The sequence below is a fragment of the Hydractinia symbiolongicarpus genome, chromosome 7 (genome assembly GCF_029227915.1).
Source record: "Hydractinia symbiolongicarpus strain clone_291-10 chromosome 7, HSymV2.1, whole genome shotgun sequence".
NCBI classification, from domain to species: domain Eukaryota; kingdom Metazoa; phylum Cnidaria; class Hydrozoa; order Anthoathecata; family Hydractiniidae; genus Hydractinia; species Hydractinia symbiolongicarpus.
The window spans coordinates 11,101,146-11,119,436 of record NC_079881.1 but is presented as its reverse complement, the minus strand read 5'-3'; the positions used below and the strand labels follow the sequence as shown (position 1 = coordinate 11,119,436).

Genomic DNA, 18,291 nt, shown 5'->3' with positions numbered 1-18,291 from the left:
AATGTTACCATAGTGCCGGCTAACCCAGACTATGTGAGAGAAATCGGGGAGATGGCACACTGGCCGTTGAATGTTGCAAAAAGTTGTCTGGTGGAGCGCGGACCTAAGTGTGATCTGCGTAGCTGAAAATGAGCATTAGGCTCCTAACTCTATCTAAGCCATGGCTCTTCCTGAGAATAATAGACATCCTTCGATATTTAAGAGGCTAGCCATGTAAGGTATGCATCTAAGTTTTAGTAGCAGGACAACCAGGCCATGTGAATTAACTTGTCACGGCACTATATTCATCTTCTAGATTGAAGATGTTTTGCTTTTACGCGCTCATTTTAATCTCGTGTTTATTTTGTCAATATTGGCTTTCCTGGAATTTTAGTTTCGCGGTTTCAAGTTAAAAAAGGGAAAATTAGAGAAAGTTTTTTTGCTTGTAGGTTCCAAGTTTAGAAATGTTCTGTTTAAGGAGATTAACAACATCAGTATGTAAATTAAGAGAACATCGTTCAAGAAAACTCTTTCCCTTGCAAAAATCAAATTATTCATCTGTGAAGTCAACAAAAATGCTCAAGGTTCACTCGGGCTCGCAAATATTATCATCTGTTGTCAATTCCTCACAGGGACCATACCAAAGGAGTTGACATCTTCTGGCATTTTAATTTCGCGGTTGATCCCAAAACCTCGTGCAATATTTCTTTCACGCTTTTGACAATCCGACACCGCGAAACCGGGAAGCAATAAAGTTAGATGATTTTGTGATGTCACAACAGCTTACAAAGGAATGAATGGAAGGGGACTTAAAACGGCGAATTAGAATTGTTTTTTGTAAAAACGTGGCAAAAATATGTTACTTTCTTGCAATCTTGGGTTCAGTTTTACGGCACCTGCTTATATATCGATAAATACCTCAATGAATTTATGTCTTTTGAGAGAGAATGACGGATATTCGAAGAATTCAGCAAGATTACAAAAAAATCAATAAAAGCAACAGAAAAATCCTGGCTCAGGACTTATGCCTAACTGGGTACACTTTCAAAAAAAAAAGATGATTTTAGTATGACTTGGAATGTATAAATAATAATTTACATTATTTACAATATAAAAATGGAATTTAATAAAAAACTCTAAAACGAATTTGTAAGTCAACTTCTCGAAAAATCTTGTTTTGAAATTTTCGTATACTCTTCTAATTCTTCTTGTAGTACGTCTGCACGCGATTGTAGAATAACAATCTGTTGCCTCATTGATTCAATAGTATCTTCCAGCTCCTACAAAATACATTGATTAAATAAACAAGTCACGAAAGAGCGAAGCCTAGATTATGTACGACAGGCGAAAGTCTGAGGACAGGCATATGTTTTACGGGCGAACTTATGGTTTTATCAACGCGCTAACGACTTGTTTAAGACAAAAAAGATAAAAATACTCAAAGCAGTGTATTAAATGAAGATTTTGTTTTTACCTTTTTAACAGTTACAGGGAGCATTCCATTAATTTTCTCTTCACATTCTAACATACATCCAGATATCTAAAATAGTAATCCTCTTTTTAAAACAAAGGGCAGGAACACTTGAGTGACTTTTCAGGGCGTTGCCGAGTGGTTATGGGGTTTGCTTCGAAATCACGAGGTCTCTGGTTCGGTCGCCGGCATGTTTTAAAGTCTCTTTACCATAACTCTGTTCAACCCGTGCAATGAGGGAAATTGTGTAGGTAATGCCGATATATACATACCGTATATATTCAAAACACCCAGTATTGATAAGACTAAAGTGGCTTTCCTGTATGAATATCCAAAAATAAAATCTAATTTCTTTCTGCCACGCCTTCCGTCCCCACTGAATATTTTTTTCGGAGCATACACTTCATCTATTCAAAGTTTTACACGTCATAACAACACGGCGTCATTACCTTTTCTTTGTACTGGACTTCCATATTTCTATATTTTCGTTCCAATTGCTTATATTTAATCTTTTGTGTTTCCAATTCATTATTTAAGTCCTAGAGTAAAAATATCAGGTTTGCAAGAAGCCTAAACAATGTCAGGTTAGCATCAAAATACCATGATTTGCTCCAAATAATTCCAGATACAGTTTTGCTGTACATGCGCACATGTTAACAGAATAGATATAAAACCCAAAACAATACAGAACACAATTTGCCAAATTTTTATTGACAGCAAAACTTTTTAAGAAATAGACATTAGTCCCCAACCACACTAGCAATTCAAATTCCTAACGTTAATTACCCTACCATTAAACCACTGAGGGAGGAGACTCGAAATTTATATTAGCTAATTAGATCGAGATCGAGATAAAAATGATTGGCTCAGTTGCTATGACTACAGTTAAATATGTAGAAAATTTTGAATTTGCGAGTTGTGCTAGTCAATAGGACTACTCGTTTGACAGACTCGATGCTAAATAATATCACGTGATCACCGGCGTTACTGGTTGTGCAGTGCCATCTGATATCGAGTTATGATGGGATTTCAAAGAGCCTTGGTTAAATATGGACCAGGACTATTCCTGATAAAGTAGAGGATATAATTGACTGCAACTGTTTGAGTTATCGAGACCACTACGCTGTAAATACAAACAGGGCACAACTGGAAACATCAAGTTATACTTTTTGGCTCTCTATAGAGAGTTACACTAAGCAATATGTCCATTGTATACCACTAACACATTACCAAAATTCCTATACTTGTCAAGTGAATTTGATAGCTACTGAGATTTTTATTATATTTTTATGAAATAGATTTATGTAAATACTACGGAGGGTTGTTTGGTAAAGACCCTACAGAGTATTGACTATTTGACCCTTTTTACCGTGTTAAAAAAATGACTAAAACTTCCTTTGTTTTATTACTTTTGTCAACGATCCGCACTAGAAAATGACAAATTGTATTTTCTAGGAATTGGATGACACATTATGAATTCTCAGATGGCCAACTTAGCACTTAGTTTTACCTTACGAATTTTGTTTAAGTTCTCCTTTGTAGCTTTTTTCTCCACTTCATTCTTCTTCTTCACTTCGTTCATATTTGTTTCAAATGAATTTGTTTTCCTAAAAATATTAAGAAAACAATCAATGTTTGACGTAAAAGACAATTAAACATGGAGCAACAAGAGGTTGTTTCTAATAATACAAGTTCAAAATGGTTGCACACAGCTTTTTTGCAGACCAGAATAATCCAAGTACTTCATGACGAACAAGGAAGTAAGAAATAACAAATGCGTGAAATTTGCGCAACCGGTGAATTCCTAAGTTAAACAATTAACAAAATGGTGCATAGCATTGAATTTGCGCCTTTAAAAATATTTCATTGAAAATACGCTGCGTTGTCTCTTTTAACATCGCCTAAAAGGAACAAGATCAATTAAAGTGTTAAAGCTTTAGAACCAACTCACTTTAACATGTCCGCGTTGACAGTGGCCAGCTGCAGCTGTAATGAGTTTATCATCTAAGATAAAACACAAACGGGTAAGAACGGATGAAGCTTATCGACGAATGAGAACGGACAAATTAAACAGGACATGGACGGATGAGAACAGAAGAGTCAAATCGGAAAAACATACCAATTTATCATTTTTTTCTTTTTTTGAATATTCTGCTGCAATATCTTTTAACTTGCCATCCATCTACAAAAGAGACAAAAGAGACTTTACTTAACACACGTTAAAAAGCTTAATAAAACATATCTTAAGGGAACTAAGTTTTGAAAGAGCTAATTTTTGCGACAACTTTTTAAAAATAAAACTTAATTTTTAAGAGAACTAAATTCGTGAAATTGGCAAGTACTGATACTTTACGAATTTTGCTGAACGTGAAATTCCCATAGTAACTTAGAAGAAAAAACTTAGTGTAAATCGATTTTTAAAAAAGAAAAATCTAAATTTCAGGGCGAATTTATCGTCGCAAATTTGGCGAATAGCGAGTTTTTTCCGGAAACCGATGTTGGCTAAATGGACAAAAAAAGTTCTAACAAAAAGTCATAATAGTGGACCCGCAGGTGGGCGGTAAACATTGAATACTCTTTCAGACCACCAGACCACGAAAATATAAAAAATGGGCAACTTGTATTTAAATAAAAACAAAACCTTTGTTGACCCTAAGTGTTAAAATTTAATGTGACAAAAATTGAGACGGACGAAAAATGAGGACCAAAGAATAATAAAGGATCGAATGAAAATTTGTATGACAATATAAGATTTACACTTATGTTACGTCTTAGCGATGTTTAAACTGTATAAAAACACCCGAGTAAGAGGCAGCTACTTTACTGTAGTTTAACAACATTTAGAATAGTATGAACACAAAAATACCTTTTCAGTGAAAGCCTCCATCTGCGTGCTGTGTTCTTTCTGAAGCTGTAAGCGTTCGTGCTCCAGCTGGGATTTATATTTTGATTTCTAAACAGCAACAGAACAAATAAATAAATAAATATTTGACTGAATAAACGAATAAGGGAATGGATGGATGAACGAATAAATAAATGGAAAAAACAATGAATGAATGAGTGAATGAACAAATGAAGAATGAACGAATGAATGAATGAATGAATGAATGAATGAATAAATAAATAAACTACTGAACAAAGAAAGAATAAATGAATGAATGAATGAAAAGATGAAAAAATGAATGAATGAATGAATGAATGAATGAATAAATGACTGACTGACTGACTGACTGAATGAATGAATGAATGAATGAATGAATGAATGAATGAATGAATGAATGAATGAATGAATGAATGAATGAATGAATGAATGAATGAATAAGTAACTGACTGAATAAAAGAACAAATAAACGAATAAACGAATGAACGAACGAAAGAATAAAAGAAATAATTTTTGAATAAAACTTTTTATCTACAAACAACTTCTTACTAGACTTTCTTCGGATTTTTTCGCAGCTTGCTTTTCCTCATCTCTTAATGAACTGACTTCTTGAAGTTGGTCCTTGCGAAGAGCATTAGCCTGGATGACCTTTGTAAACAAAAATAACTAAATTTGGTGAATAGCGGTACAACAGTCTAAATTTGGTGAATAGCGGTACAACAGTGAATTAACAAGTATTGAATTAAGCAGCTCGTAATTTCGCAAATTTGCAATTATTCTTATTCGCGAATGTGAAACGAAGACGAATTTACTTACTTCTGTTAAAATTAAATTTAAAATGTGTTAAACATTGCAACTTAACAAGTGCTTAATTTGCAAATTCTATAAAAAAAGCTATGAGCATTTTGTAACCATTACTGAGATGACATATTTGTCTGGTATTTTCAACATATTCCAGAGGAACTGAATAATCCTGGGAACGAGGTTGACAGATTTGTAACAACAACAAACATAATTATTAGAAACACAAGCGACATGTAAATCACCAACCTCTTCACGCAGGTCACGAACCTTTGCTTCCAATTCAGATATTTGCTAAAAAAATGGATTGGAACATGTCCATTAATACTAGGTTTTCTCTAGTGTTGTTCAATATTTCCCATTATTTTATCTGTACCTTAACTTGATTTATTTTTCCGAAACTTGTTATCGCGATGCGCAAAAATATGCATTTCGCGAAAATTAATTTTCGCGAATCAGTAAGGTCGACATATTTTGCGGATTTTTTTTTCGCGATTTGAACAAATTTTTGCGAATATAAATCAAACTCGCGAAAATTAATCACTTTAAGCATACATCAAAAAGGGACACCCCCAGCTGTCATCAAGGTAAATAAAAAAAACTGTGACAAATGATATGTAAAAAAGTATTGTTACATATTTAAAGGTATCAGTAAATAAATAGAAAGACAACGAGCTACCGCGAAACAATGTATTATAGGTAGACTGTTTGTAAGCAAATATTGAAACTCTTCAAGCTCAGCTAGTCTCATTTTAAAATTTTCAATGTCCTTAAGGTCCGGCGGACACTCTGTGTAGTACACACTATATATACAACCTGCGGTAAATATAATATGTAGGAGCTGAAAAGAAGTTTACTTTCACATGATGTGCAATCTTTTGTCGATATTTTTCACCACTTTCATTTTGTTTTTCTTTTTCTTTCTTTAAATAATCATCCTAAGAAAAATTAAACACCTCGTTTGATCTAGCGTAATCATCTTTGTTTTGAATTAAAACACAAGTACGTACTTTTGCATTTTTATAACTCTCATGCAGAATATCCTTCTCCTGCGTATGTTTTTTAATTAACTCCATCTTTTCTCTCTCACTTACGCCTTTGTAATGTTCTAACTAAAAACAAAAATAAAAGTTTTCATAGCGGCAAAATATTTGTCGCTAGAAAGCACGATGTATGTCGAAGACGCAAGTCCTCTTTTAGCCACTACTTGTATTCAGACTCACCCACCTTTTAATATACCCTAGCCCGCTTTCATGGCTTTACACTAATAGTTTTCTCCCTTTATTTACTGCATGAATTTCTCTGTCTGACCTATGATTTTTTTAAGAAAGAAATCTTGCCACTACAAGGTTTCACACAAAATGTTACATGTTACCCAAAGTTACGTAAAATATCTTATAATTCTATTCTGACCTGATCCTCATATTTCTTTTTCTGTTCTTCAAGTTGTCTCGCAAATTCGACTTTTTGTTGCTCGATTTTCTCCTTGGCGGACAACAAAGACTGCTGCAATTGTTGCAACTGGAGAAAAAAATAAAGATCAATAAAGATCAATAAAGATCAATAAAAACATTGGGGTATAAATAAATAACAAATATAATAACCACAAAATTTGTTCTGAAGGCCGTATTTTGCAAAAAAACAGTAACAAGGCTGTACTTTTGTGATAACGAAAAGTTACGCATATCTTGCACTCAGAATGTTCCTTTCAAATCAGTGAAAACCAATCCGCCAATAAAAAGGGGTGGCACTAAATAAGACTTACTTATTAATATGAATCAGGTAGCAGTACTTACTTGGGCGTTTAAGTCCTGATACGCCCTGTTCGCGTTGATATCGGCTTCTTTTTTGAACTTTTCAATCACTGTTTCAGTTTCCTTTGCATGTTCTGTTAACCTGTACTCGAGTTTGCGACTCTCTGCTTCTTTCTCCCTGAAAAACACCAAAAGAGCTTATCAAAAACATTTATCATAAACGTGCATAAGGGCCGAGATCCATTCAAGCGTAAATGGGCAAAGCGTAAATGGAGCATTATCCGAGCTTTCATTGGTTACTAAAAAAGTTGTTTGTTTGCAAACGCTTAAAAGTTAATATGTCCTGCCAAAAAACATTTCTAATGCGCATGTCCAGACACTAAACGCAGGAAGCTAAGGCCAAACACGAACTAAAAAACAACAAGGGGCTACAAAACACGTTATTGATTGTTGACTTTATTGACTTACACGAAAGTCGAGCTATGGCGGTGAAAAAAATAATGAGCAGTAAGGACAAAACAACATCTAAAATCATCATAAATATCACAAATGACATCCAAATACACTTAATAATTTTTTGAGCTAGCTAGCTAACTATATTCTTCAAAATTTCGCATAGAAACATACAAAATTATTACACATCAAGCCAGTCTAAGCAACAACAATGATGTTTTATGAGGTATTGTAATACCTCAAAGCGAGGAACATACCATTTTTACGAAAAATAGCGCTTTGTGTTGTTCATTCAAAATGTGTCAGGATGGAGGCGTTTAGTAACCCCTTTAAACGAGATCTTTTATTATGAAGTAGACAGAACCTCTCGTACGAAAAACATATAAATACGAATTTCTATGAAAGAAGGTATCTTGCTTGTGAGAGTCTCAATCGAATTCTAGTAGATAATTTCTGAATAGCACTTATTTAAAAAACTTTTTATAGATTTACGATTTTTTCATATTTTTCATATTAGTATGGCGAAAGTAGCATGCTTGTAAATTATTATTACAATTATTATTACTCTTATTATTGCGTTATTATAGAAATTGTTTATCCAGAAAAGCCTTTTTAGTTCCTATTGGCACTGCTATCAATGAAGGTCCTGCAAAGGAGGTGCTAGTGTATTTAAAGCTTTCATTTGAGCTACGAAAGTCGTGCAAGCGCATCAATCGTTTCAACTAGACAACCGCTAAGATATCAATCCTATTCTCATGCTGAACGCTAAGCAGAAAGGATAGACTCACACTTTTATAGTCTCTGGGACTACCCCAGGGCTTGAACCCAAGACCTTCCGCACTGGAAGTGAATGCTCTACCACGTCTACCTCATTGTACCTTTGATAAGGATTTTTGCTTTATATTCATTCTCTGTACCAATTTCACAAAAAAATTTACGGCATATCAAAAAAATGTATTCGGGAAATGTCCGTCAAGTATACACGTATTTTTTTATAAGAAACCCGTTTATAAGAAACTAGATGCTGAAGCTTCAAAACAATTAGAGACTTTTAGTGCTGAACTTTTTCGCTTTAAAAAATTAAAAACTTATCTATCATTACTTATGTTATTACAAACTTTTTAAAAACTTTTGCTGTCCTTTTAACGCGATCACTGTCATTTCAACCGAAATCAATTGGAATTAATTTAAAAGCAAATCGAACAGTAAAATTCGTTTAAGAATTCGTTTAAAATCAAAATACAAAAGAAAAAACAAAAACACAGACTAGAAACGAAGCTTACTCTTACTTATGTGTTTAAAAACCATGTGTCTTAACAATAAAATAGCGGAACCTTTTTTATGTAGATCGGAAAGTCAATAAAAAAATTTAGTAAGAAAAAAACACAAAAACACATCGAGTACTAGGGCCTTTCACTGGTTTCTTATAAAAGAAATACGATGGAGACCAAACACATGAAGCAAAATACAAATGCATAGCTATCTAAAACTTACTTTAATAACAGTTCATATTCTCGAATTTTCCTGTCGTATTCTGACTCTTTCTTTTCGAATTCTTTTCGAAGCGCGCTCATCTAAAATCAGCGTGAAAAGAAATTAAACAGATGCTTACAGCCATTTAATTGCCTCGATTTTAGATTTGTTAAAGTGATAAAAATCAATAATTAGACACCAACCTTCTTCTCTTCTTCTATTTCGAGTTGTATTTTTGCTTGTTGGTGTGCAACTTCTTGTTCCTAAATATTTTTTTTTTTAAGTTATATTGTCACCTTAATTTTCCTATCAAATCATATTTTTTTATCATATGGTTTGCTTTATATTAACTTTGTCATTTCCCATTTAACCAATTCTTGTTTCAAATGTATTGGGGAACGAAAATACAATTAACAAAACTGCATAATTCAACAAATAATTTAGACAAAAAGTTTTATCTTGTACACGTTGTCATAATACGCCATTGAAGCTGTAAATATAATGATACCTTCAATTCCCGTTTTTTTGTTAATTCCATGTCTTGAATAGTTTGTCGGTATTGATTTAATTTGCTTTCGAGTTCGGTTATGTTAGCTGCAGTCTAAAAATCGAATATAAACTTAACCGTTTCGGTCAAGAAACTATGATTCGAATTATCTTTAGCATGCATAAAAACTTTATCGTTCAGTGTTTCGGCTGCGTTGGTATAAGGAAAGAACAAATTACTGGTGGTGCCAAAAGACGTCAAGGCATGGCTTCCTGAAAAATGCGTGGTAAAAAATTTTTGCCACTTTTTCATATTTTTAATTATATAATGACGTGTAAGATTTAAGAGAAACCAACAAGCCCTATCAGAAATATTTAATAAAATGTTTTCTCATTATAAACACACACTACCTTTGCCGCAGAGTTCGTTCTTTCCTTCTTCATTTCACTGAACGCTTCGTCTGATTTCTTTCTTAGATCTCTCACAACGGTTTCATATTCATCCATCAACCGTTTGTTCTCTGTTTCTAGTGCTTGAACTCTACAAGTAAATACACTAGCATCTTTTCAAACAGAACAAAAAAAAGTTAAACAAATTTCTAATGCGACACACTGGCTTACTCTTCCACAATAGTAGTAAATATTCTCTCCTACTAAAAAATAGAGATCTCACTAACTTGTATATTAATAAACAGCATTGTATACATAACGGAAAGTACGACACGAAGTACGACAATTTTTCAAACACAGTAAGTAACGGGAAGTTTAACGTCTTTGAGGATTCCATCCTAACAGCTGGCGTTTTCTTCCCTCCGACTGTAACTATGTTACATTATTACCAGAAATACGTATAACAATGCTTAAACTTGCTTGCTGGCCAAAGAGGCCGGTTAGCGGTCAGTAGAAGGCTCCAAATGAGCTGAGAACACTACATTTTAAGTGCGCCTAGTGGGGACTTGAACCTGAAACATTTTTACACTTATTACAAGCCGAATGCGCTACCACTACACCATCTCCGCTTCACATGGTAAGATTATTTGCTTTTCGTTTACAATTTACAAAATTAGATCCTTGCTGACAAAATAGATGTATAAAACTTGGGATGTGGATTTACACTTGCTTCTGGTGTTAATATTTAGACCTGTTGCGAGAGATAATAACAGGTCCCTTTGATATTATTCAGAGTGGAATACAGTGCTGAAAAGCAACAAAAGGCAACAAAAAACGTAACAAGGTAGCGTTTATTTGCACCGGGCGAATATTTTCACATTAAACACCGCATGGTTTATTTATGGTATTCTTCACATACTTCATGTTGGTTTCTTCAACTGTTGAATTCATCTTTGTCATTTTTTCTTTCATCTTCTCCTGACAAAAGATTAAATAAAAAATTTTTTTATTTACGATGATCACAGAAAATTAAAACATAAATTTAGTTTATTTCACAACTTTCCAGCACATTTTTCCTATTATTCCAGAACAATATAGCGCCAGAACTAAACGGCTAACCAGACCAAATTTCTATTAACTTAAAATATTTTGTTTTTGTTTCTTTAAGTACGTTTCGAAGCAATTCTTTCTAAAAGCTTTGTAAAAAAATAAAATATCTCGGTTCTTTTGAAGGACAATTCTTAGGATTTTCCAGGAAACATTTATTTGTCAAAGATTTCCAGTATCGTGTCATCATATTACTCAGCTATAGATATTTTTTTCGAATTGATTGTGCGACAAACTGCCATTTTTATTTACTTTTTATTTCGCGGCCTGGTACTCTTTTTTTGCGTGCTTAAAAACTAAATTCCACAAAAATTTAGTTTCGTTAAACGCGAAATTAAATTTTCATAATATGCATTATTCAATCCAGTGAATCGTTACCTTGTACAAGGAATGCACGAAGTACAGTTAACCCGGGCACATTCGACAGGCAATAAGAAAAGTAAAATGGGAATATGTACGCAGGCCAACAATTAGTATTTCTTTTAAAACACTTGAAATTTCCAAATGCGATGGAAATCCACATTTTACACACTGTGTAGTAACTATAAACACACCTTCTCTTTTAACAGTGCATCTTTCTCCATGCAAAGAACTTCTTGAGACTTCTTCGTTAAATCATGCTGTTCCACCAAGTCCTTATAATTTGCTTCCTAGAAAATAAATCAAAAAATTACACAGAACTCGTTCTCTTTAATTCTTGTGAGCAGGTGTAATTTTTCTCTCTATGATGCCCTGTATGATACACAAATTTGTCTGATTTATATAATCAACGATAAAGCAAAATAATGCTTTATAGAGAAGTTCTCCAGCTTGATAGTTCTTGGCGCATTGTATTCCATTGTAATTCTTCTTTTTATCATTTTCCAGTGTAGAAAACGTTGACGAAACGGACTTGGTAAGATACGTCTGATTCAAGTCAAAAAATGCTCTTCTGTAACTTGGCCTGAATTCAATGGAGCTAACGTCAGCTTTCACTTGTTTGGATTTTATTGCACTTCTCTTAAAGGTCCACCAATTCTTGGGTAGTAAGGGGAGGTAGACCGACAAAGAATTGGTAGGTAGCAATAAGAAAAGTCTTGCAGTAAAGGAGCTAATATCACCCGCCCAAACCATGCAACCATGGAAAAAAGTTAAACAAAAACATTCAAAATATAAGGACTCGCCATTTCTTTCCTTTCTTTGGAGAATCCATCTGTCATAATTTTCATCTTTCCATCAGCTTCGGCTACAAGTTCGTTAATATTTTGTCGGTGGACTTTTTGCAGGTTGAAAATCTCATTTTCAAAATCACTTAATTTGTCATACATCTAAGAGTAAAATAAAAACAAACGTACGTATAACATAAAGCGATTCGAGATTTCATAAACATATCAATGACATAACAGAGTACTTATAAAGAGATATTCCATTCTACTTACTACTTTCTCATATTCAGTAGCAGTATTAGCTGCACTTCTTCGGATAGCATCTTTCAATTCGTCGACTTCCAGAGCATGCTTTTCCCTTATTATCATCATATCATCATTTAACTGTTTTTCTACAGAACAGGGAATCTTTTTGAAAATTTGTTGCATGTTTTACAGTAAATAGGTCAAATTATGAGGAACTGTGGAATCAAGGAACTTATATGATGGATAAATGATTGACCAAATGAACGACTAACGAATAAATGAATAGAGGGATAAGTAAATTAACGACTGAAGAAAAAAGAAGTTAGAAAAAGATTCAATGACTAAATGACAGTATGAGTGAACAAATGAATGACTGAATGACTGCATAAATAAATGAATAAATGAGTATTAAATATAAGTACAAATATCATGACGTACCTGTCTTTCCATGCTGTTGCAAAGAATTTTCAAGTTCAGCGATTTTCTTTTGATAGTAACTCTTCACATCAGTAATTTCGTTATTCTTTCGATCTAATATCTAAGCAATAAAAATATTTTTCTACCCTATACACATGACCTACAAATTTTATTAAAGTAAAAAGTAGAATAAAGTAGAATTTTGTAAATTTTTATACACGTCCGCATGTTCTAATAAATAACAAAGCAATGCCATTTGGGGTTAAATGGCTATTATTGAAATTTATCCAAATTCGTTAAAAAAGATTCAAAATGGAGCTGACAAATTATTTAACTATATTCTTCTTTTCGTAAGAAACAACCTATATAAAAGCCTCCCAAGTACCAAAATATTCACAACTAATTAGCATTTAGTAAATAGCATTCGTTTCACAAACAATATGTTTAACCTTAGTAAAGTTGTGTTTTTCCCTACTTCACTCAATTTCCCTTGGCATATCGAAATCTGTTTCGTTCAAAAATAAATATTTCGATTTTAATCCGATTTGGACGTCATTACATTGCTCAGGGGTGCTACTCGTATGAATGGGCCGAGCTATAGGGTTTTTTACAGCCGCTGTGTCACCGTTTGTTTCCAGCAACTTAATTACTGATAGAGCAACATCGATAATCGAAATTTTATTAACGTTGTTGATGTTATACAAAAACACTCCTCTGAGTCCCCTATAAAAACTTCGATCATTTCGCCGATGAGCAATGTTTGCTGCTCTACGCGGGAGCTCTTCAAGATGGCGATCAGATTTGGTTGAAGTACCTTCTACCCTTCTTTATTTAATCTTAGTATCCTCCTATAAGTCAGCTAAAAAAGATATATATTGTTTATGAGTGTTTACAGAAGAAGTTGTTTTGAAGCAGGAGGTAAGATTTAAGGGAATTTTTTGTCTTTTAAATGCTTTATTCGGCTTCTGTAGTCTATTAGTTACATTTTCTACCAACAGGAATGAGTGCGCATGTGGTCTTTTAACAATATCCCTGCATAAAAATGGTAACCAGGTCGCTAGTTTGTGTTAGAACTACACGAAATGGAGATACCCGTAATATGTATGAGGGGTGAACTAGTAGATATTTTCACAGACTAACGGCTGGTAGATGAATTATTGACCTACTTTTAACCTCTCAATGTCGTTGACCCTGTACTTGTTTAAAGAGGCTCACTTAAAGCATGTATTCGCATAACTATAGTCTCTTTCATCGTATAAAACGCATCAGGTTATGAAGAAAGTATTTCCTGAAGTATCAGGTTATGAAGAAAGTATTTCCTGAAGTATAAGTGGATAATATTTAACATTGACGGCAATGTATGTTCCCACGTTTGTACTAATTAAAGTGCTTTAGTCAAGATTTCTATAAAATTCATGCGAAATATTAATTATTTCATATTTTTCCTTCGGTTTATCACCACACCACATCGGTTTCATGAAATAATAAGGTATGAGGGATGAGGTATGAGACCCCTTAGCAGAATTTAGAAAGCCAATCAGAAGCAGGTACCTTTTTAATCATTTGATCATGTTGTTGTTGAATCTTCAATGTTTCTTCTTGAATTTTTCCTTCAGTCAATCTCAACTTCAGTTCCAACTAAATTGAAAACTTCATAGTTAGATAAATTTAACAAAACATAATCCAAAACATCCTTGTATAATGTGTTCACGCAGGGACTAAAATTCTTACAGTGAAAGAGGTAGAAATAAATGGGGGGATGCAAAACACAAAGGATAGACAGAAAAATGTTTTATTGCAATATTTATACCATATTTTGCATGATCCTGAACGCAACCTTTTCTTTCCAAAATTTCTTTCCTGAAGATATCTGTCAACTTTTTTATCAGAGAGGTATAAGAAGGTATAAGAAGTATAAACCGGTTGAAGATAGTTATCAGATACACGTTTTACAGCTGGTTCATAACGTCATAATTTCGCATATAATTAGTGCAACTTTCAAGACAAACATCTCAAGAACCAATAAAGATTTTTCAAAAAAAAAAAAGATTCCCAGAAGATTTTCCTTTTAAGCCCAACTTGGTAAACTTTAAATGCATTAAAATCCCTTCATTGATAACTCTAGCAATACTGAACAACTGGGCCAATAATTGTAATATTAATAATAATTAAAATGATAAAAAAGAGTTTGCCCAATCATTAAACTTCAAAATTAATTGACTTTTACAATAAGATAAAGGGAGAAGTAAATTCACTTAGCAATTTAAGAGCCACCCCTCAATAAACGCACAACAACTACTTACTTCTTTCTCGCGATTCGACTGAGTTTTCGTAGTGGTTGGTCGCCTCAATCTATCATCAAGCTACAAAGATAACGAAAGTTAAGGCTACGAAATGTGCATAAGTAAGATTTTAAATTGAGGTAAAAAGAACACAACGCATGCTCAAAATTTATTTGGATAAATTCTTGAATGTTCTGCAATATAATTGGTTTTTAATCTCAACTGAAAATAACATTACCAGTTCAGAGAAACCATGCTATTTAGAAGCAGCAAACCTGTTTTGGAGACTTCTCTTGATAAATTTTTCCAACATCATCATTTGATTTTAAACGTTTCGTGCTACTAAAGTTCTCTTTATTTTCCTGCAAATATTTTTCCAGTTCGTTTAGATCAGACAGTTCCAAGTAATCCATGCTATGTTTTTCCTTTTTAAACTTTGCCTCGGTTGTTGGACCCAGTGTTGGTGGAGACAGCATGAATCTACAAAACATTCATCAAAATGTTAGTTAATTGGGATGGTGAAGCAATAGATGAGCCATCACAAAGAAAAAATAAGTTGGAAAATAATTTCCACAATTTTTCTTCTCTTTCTGTAAGTAAAAAAATTGTTCAATGTTTCCTATATTATTCATTAATAAGCATTTTATAGGACTACATACCTATAACTATGCTCCTAATTTTGTTCTACGACATGGTAGTTATTGTTATTTAAACTTTTTTAAACAAAAACAATTCAAAAAATTCTGCTCTACGCATAATGCCCAGCAGATGGCCTTTAAATTCAATATTACATATCATTATAAAGTTATTATCTGCATTAGGATTAGAGACAAATGGTGCTATGCTGGCGTTAGCAGTATTTCATGCAGATTTTACATCAAATCAAATAACCAAAGATTTAAAGTGCTAATTCCATCTGATCACCTTAACAAGTGCAAAGTTAGCAATAGGTAGTGGGTGTAATTTGACCCTTTTTAATTAACATTTGATTCTACCTTCATTAGCTACTTGTTGTAATTTATTTACTTACACTGAAACTTGCCTGACTATTCAAAAAATGCAAACAATATTTCGGTTTTCCCTGAATTTTATTAAAAAAACAATAATATTCTAGGTTAATTTTCCCACTCTGATTGGTATACTAGTCAAAACTATTAAAAAAAATAATCCTGAAATTTTATCTCAAATATATCTTAAAAAGATTTTGTTGAATGGCATTTGCGTTAGACACAAATGTTAAAAATTAGCGACAAGCCAACGAAAATCCCACAAGAGTTTACCCGTCAGAAAACCACGATAATCCACGTCTCACTATCTACAGCTACCATATTTAGCTCGGACAGACAAAAGGCATTAGGACCTACTTTTCGCGTTTCTTCGGTGACAAAACATCTTTATATTTATTATAACTTTGGTGCGACATGGTTTGAGAAAGTATAGAGTCTAAAAATAAAAACGTACAAGAATTCCTAAAACCATGTAAGCTAGAATTTGTTACATGTGATACAAAACAAAAAAGATTGGAAGCAGTTAAGACAAAACAAAGCAAGGCCAAATTCATACCTTCGAACTCTTCTCCTTGTAACCACTCAGGTCCTGTAAACGACCTCTTAAATGAAAAAAACACAAATGAATAAGAGAGTCCTTACAATTCCCAATTCAAAACTTTTCCAGACTTTTCAAGGTTAATAATATTTTCAAGCGCATAAAAGAGTGAAAAATTAGCTAGAGGTGTTGTGAAAATAAAAACAGAAAAAATTACACCAGATGTTAATGCTCATGCTACACAATGTAAGAAGAATCAACGTTGATAAATACTAGTCAGCATGCTGGAAATAACTATAGTGGTTCTAAGTTATATGTCTTATTTTATGCCATCATTTAAAGCAACAAACAAAAAAATTGTCTTTACCTGTTGCTTACTCTGGTTTGTACTGTCCAAATAGTTTGACTATAAAATTGTTTAAAGTAACACTAAACAACTAAAACATATTATACAAAAGTTACAAATAAAAACAAAGAATAAGCTTTTTATTCACCATGTAAGCAGGAATTGTGGGTAGCTTTCCATGACTTGGTTTCATAAGAAAAGGTTCACGTATTTCATCTTTTAATAACATGTGCAGTAAAATTTGAGCATACAAGTTTCTGTTTTTCCTAAAAACAAAAGCATAAGTTTTATTGAAATATTAATGGCAAATTTTTTAGTTAAGACAGATAAAAATATCTAAAATCATTCTTAGTGGCCTCTAGAGAATTCATATTATGCCACTTTAAAATAGTCAAATAATTTATTTTCCGGTTGATCCATAATTAAGTTATTGTGTATTTTCACACCAAATACAAAAACGTAAGACTAGTGAAATGAGTAATAATGTGACAAGAATTTCTACAGTTGCAAACAAGCTGATAAATTTAGAAAATACGCAAGCAAATCAGATACCTTTCCACCACTGTTGTAATGGATGGATGACATAATTTCTTAATCCAAGCAGAAATAGTCTGTTTTTCTAGATATAATATATAACACATTACATTCTTTACCTATACTGAATTAGTGATGGTTACAAAATTATATTATAAACAGCCCTGGGAGTTCAAAACTTGTGACTGCAATTTTAATTAAATTTTTGCCGCTGTCAGGACATAAGACAAGAACACTACAACGGTAAAAATTTATTGTTGCTGGAATGAAGTATGATTAAATTTTTAACAGATTAGGCTGTAAGAAGCTTATAAATTGTTGCATTTTGTTCCAAATTGACGAAAAAGCAGTTGTGCGAAGCTTAGACATTTTTTGTTTTTTGTGATGAACTTAGGAAAATGGGTCTGCAAAAAATTTAAAAGTTGATATTTAAAATGATGATAGAGGTCAACATTTTCTGTTCTAAAAAAACATTTATGTACTGCATTTTAAAAATGGTCAGAATGGGATATTTTAAATTTGAAATATTACTGCATCAAAAAGATTTTGTTATACAATTAACTTCGTTTTTATTTGTCTCTCAATGTGTTGATGAGGAGACTATTCAATTCTCAGCAATTCACTTAAATCATGAGGCAAAAGTACGTACAACAAAAGCAGTTAATTGGTTTGTAAACAAGTCATAAAGTCATGACTTTATTTTTTTTGCATTCATCAGGGCAAGGTACGAGAGCACTCCAGCGGCATTGCTGAATGCTGTTTAGATTCCCATAGCTGTTAAAAATATTTCTAATAATGGCATCTTATTTACCATTTTTTTGTCTTACCGTCTTTTGTTTTCAAGTTTAAGACGTATGGCTTCATATCCTCTACAAATTCTTTCAACATAGTATCTAACCGCTCTACTTGATTTTCCTCGCTAGTCACCCTCCTTGACATTTTTTGCTACTTTTTCTAAATCGGAAACATTAGTATGCAACT

At 32.9% G+C, this 18,291-nt stretch overlaps 2 protein-coding genes across 3 annotated transcripts; both read right to left on the bottom strand.

The window, feature by feature from the left end:
• Positions 1 to 1,040: 1,040 nt before the first annotated feature.
• On the bottom strand, positions 1,041 to 11,496 carry LOC130649007 (centrosomal protein of 112 kDa-like). 2 transcript variants are annotated; one of them, XM_057455187.1, is made up of 19 exons: positions 11,350 to 11,496; positions 10,608 to 10,666; positions 9,710 to 9,839; positions 9,321 to 9,413; positions 9,016 to 9,075; positions 8,834 to 8,913; positions 6,929 to 7,064; positions 6,546 to 6,653; positions 6,143 to 6,244; positions 5,990 to 6,070; positions 5,382 to 5,426; positions 4,881 to 4,979; positions 4,317 to 4,403; positions 3,570 to 3,632; positions 3,402 to 3,454; positions 2,961 to 3,057; positions 1,900 to 1,989; positions 1,454 to 1,519; positions 1,041 to 1,259 (listed from the first exon to the last, which is right to left on the bottom strand). In XM_057455187.1, exons 1-19 carry the CDS (start codon positions 11,377 to 11,379, stop codon positions 1,134 to 1,136), a joined length of 1,605 nt encoding a protein of 534 aa, XP_057311170.1. In that variant the 5' UTR covers positions 11,380 to 11,496; the 3' UTR covers positions 1,041 to 1,133. The 2 variants fall into 2 exon arrangements, with proteins under 2 accessions (XP_057311170.1, XP_057311172.1); XM_057455189.1 differs by having other exon boundaries at positions 5,990 to 6,055.
• Positions 11,349 to 18,291, bottom strand: LOC130649008 (centrosomal protein of 112 kDa-like). The gene is made up of 12 exons (XM_057455190.1): positions 18,138 to 18,291; positions 17,329 to 17,395; positions 16,925 to 17,042; positions 16,798 to 16,836; positions 16,449 to 16,494; positions 16,250 to 16,328; positions 15,161 to 15,365; positions 14,907 to 14,966; positions 14,155 to 14,241; positions 12,625 to 12,724; positions 12,214 to 12,332; positions 11,349 to 12,102 (listed from the first exon to the last, which is right to left on the bottom strand). Exons 1-12 carry the CDS (start codon positions 18,247 to 18,249, stop codon positions 11,926 to 11,928), a joined length of 1,209 nt encoding a protein of 402 aa, XP_057311173.1. The 5' UTR covers positions 18,250 to 18,291; the 3' UTR covers positions 11,349 to 11,925.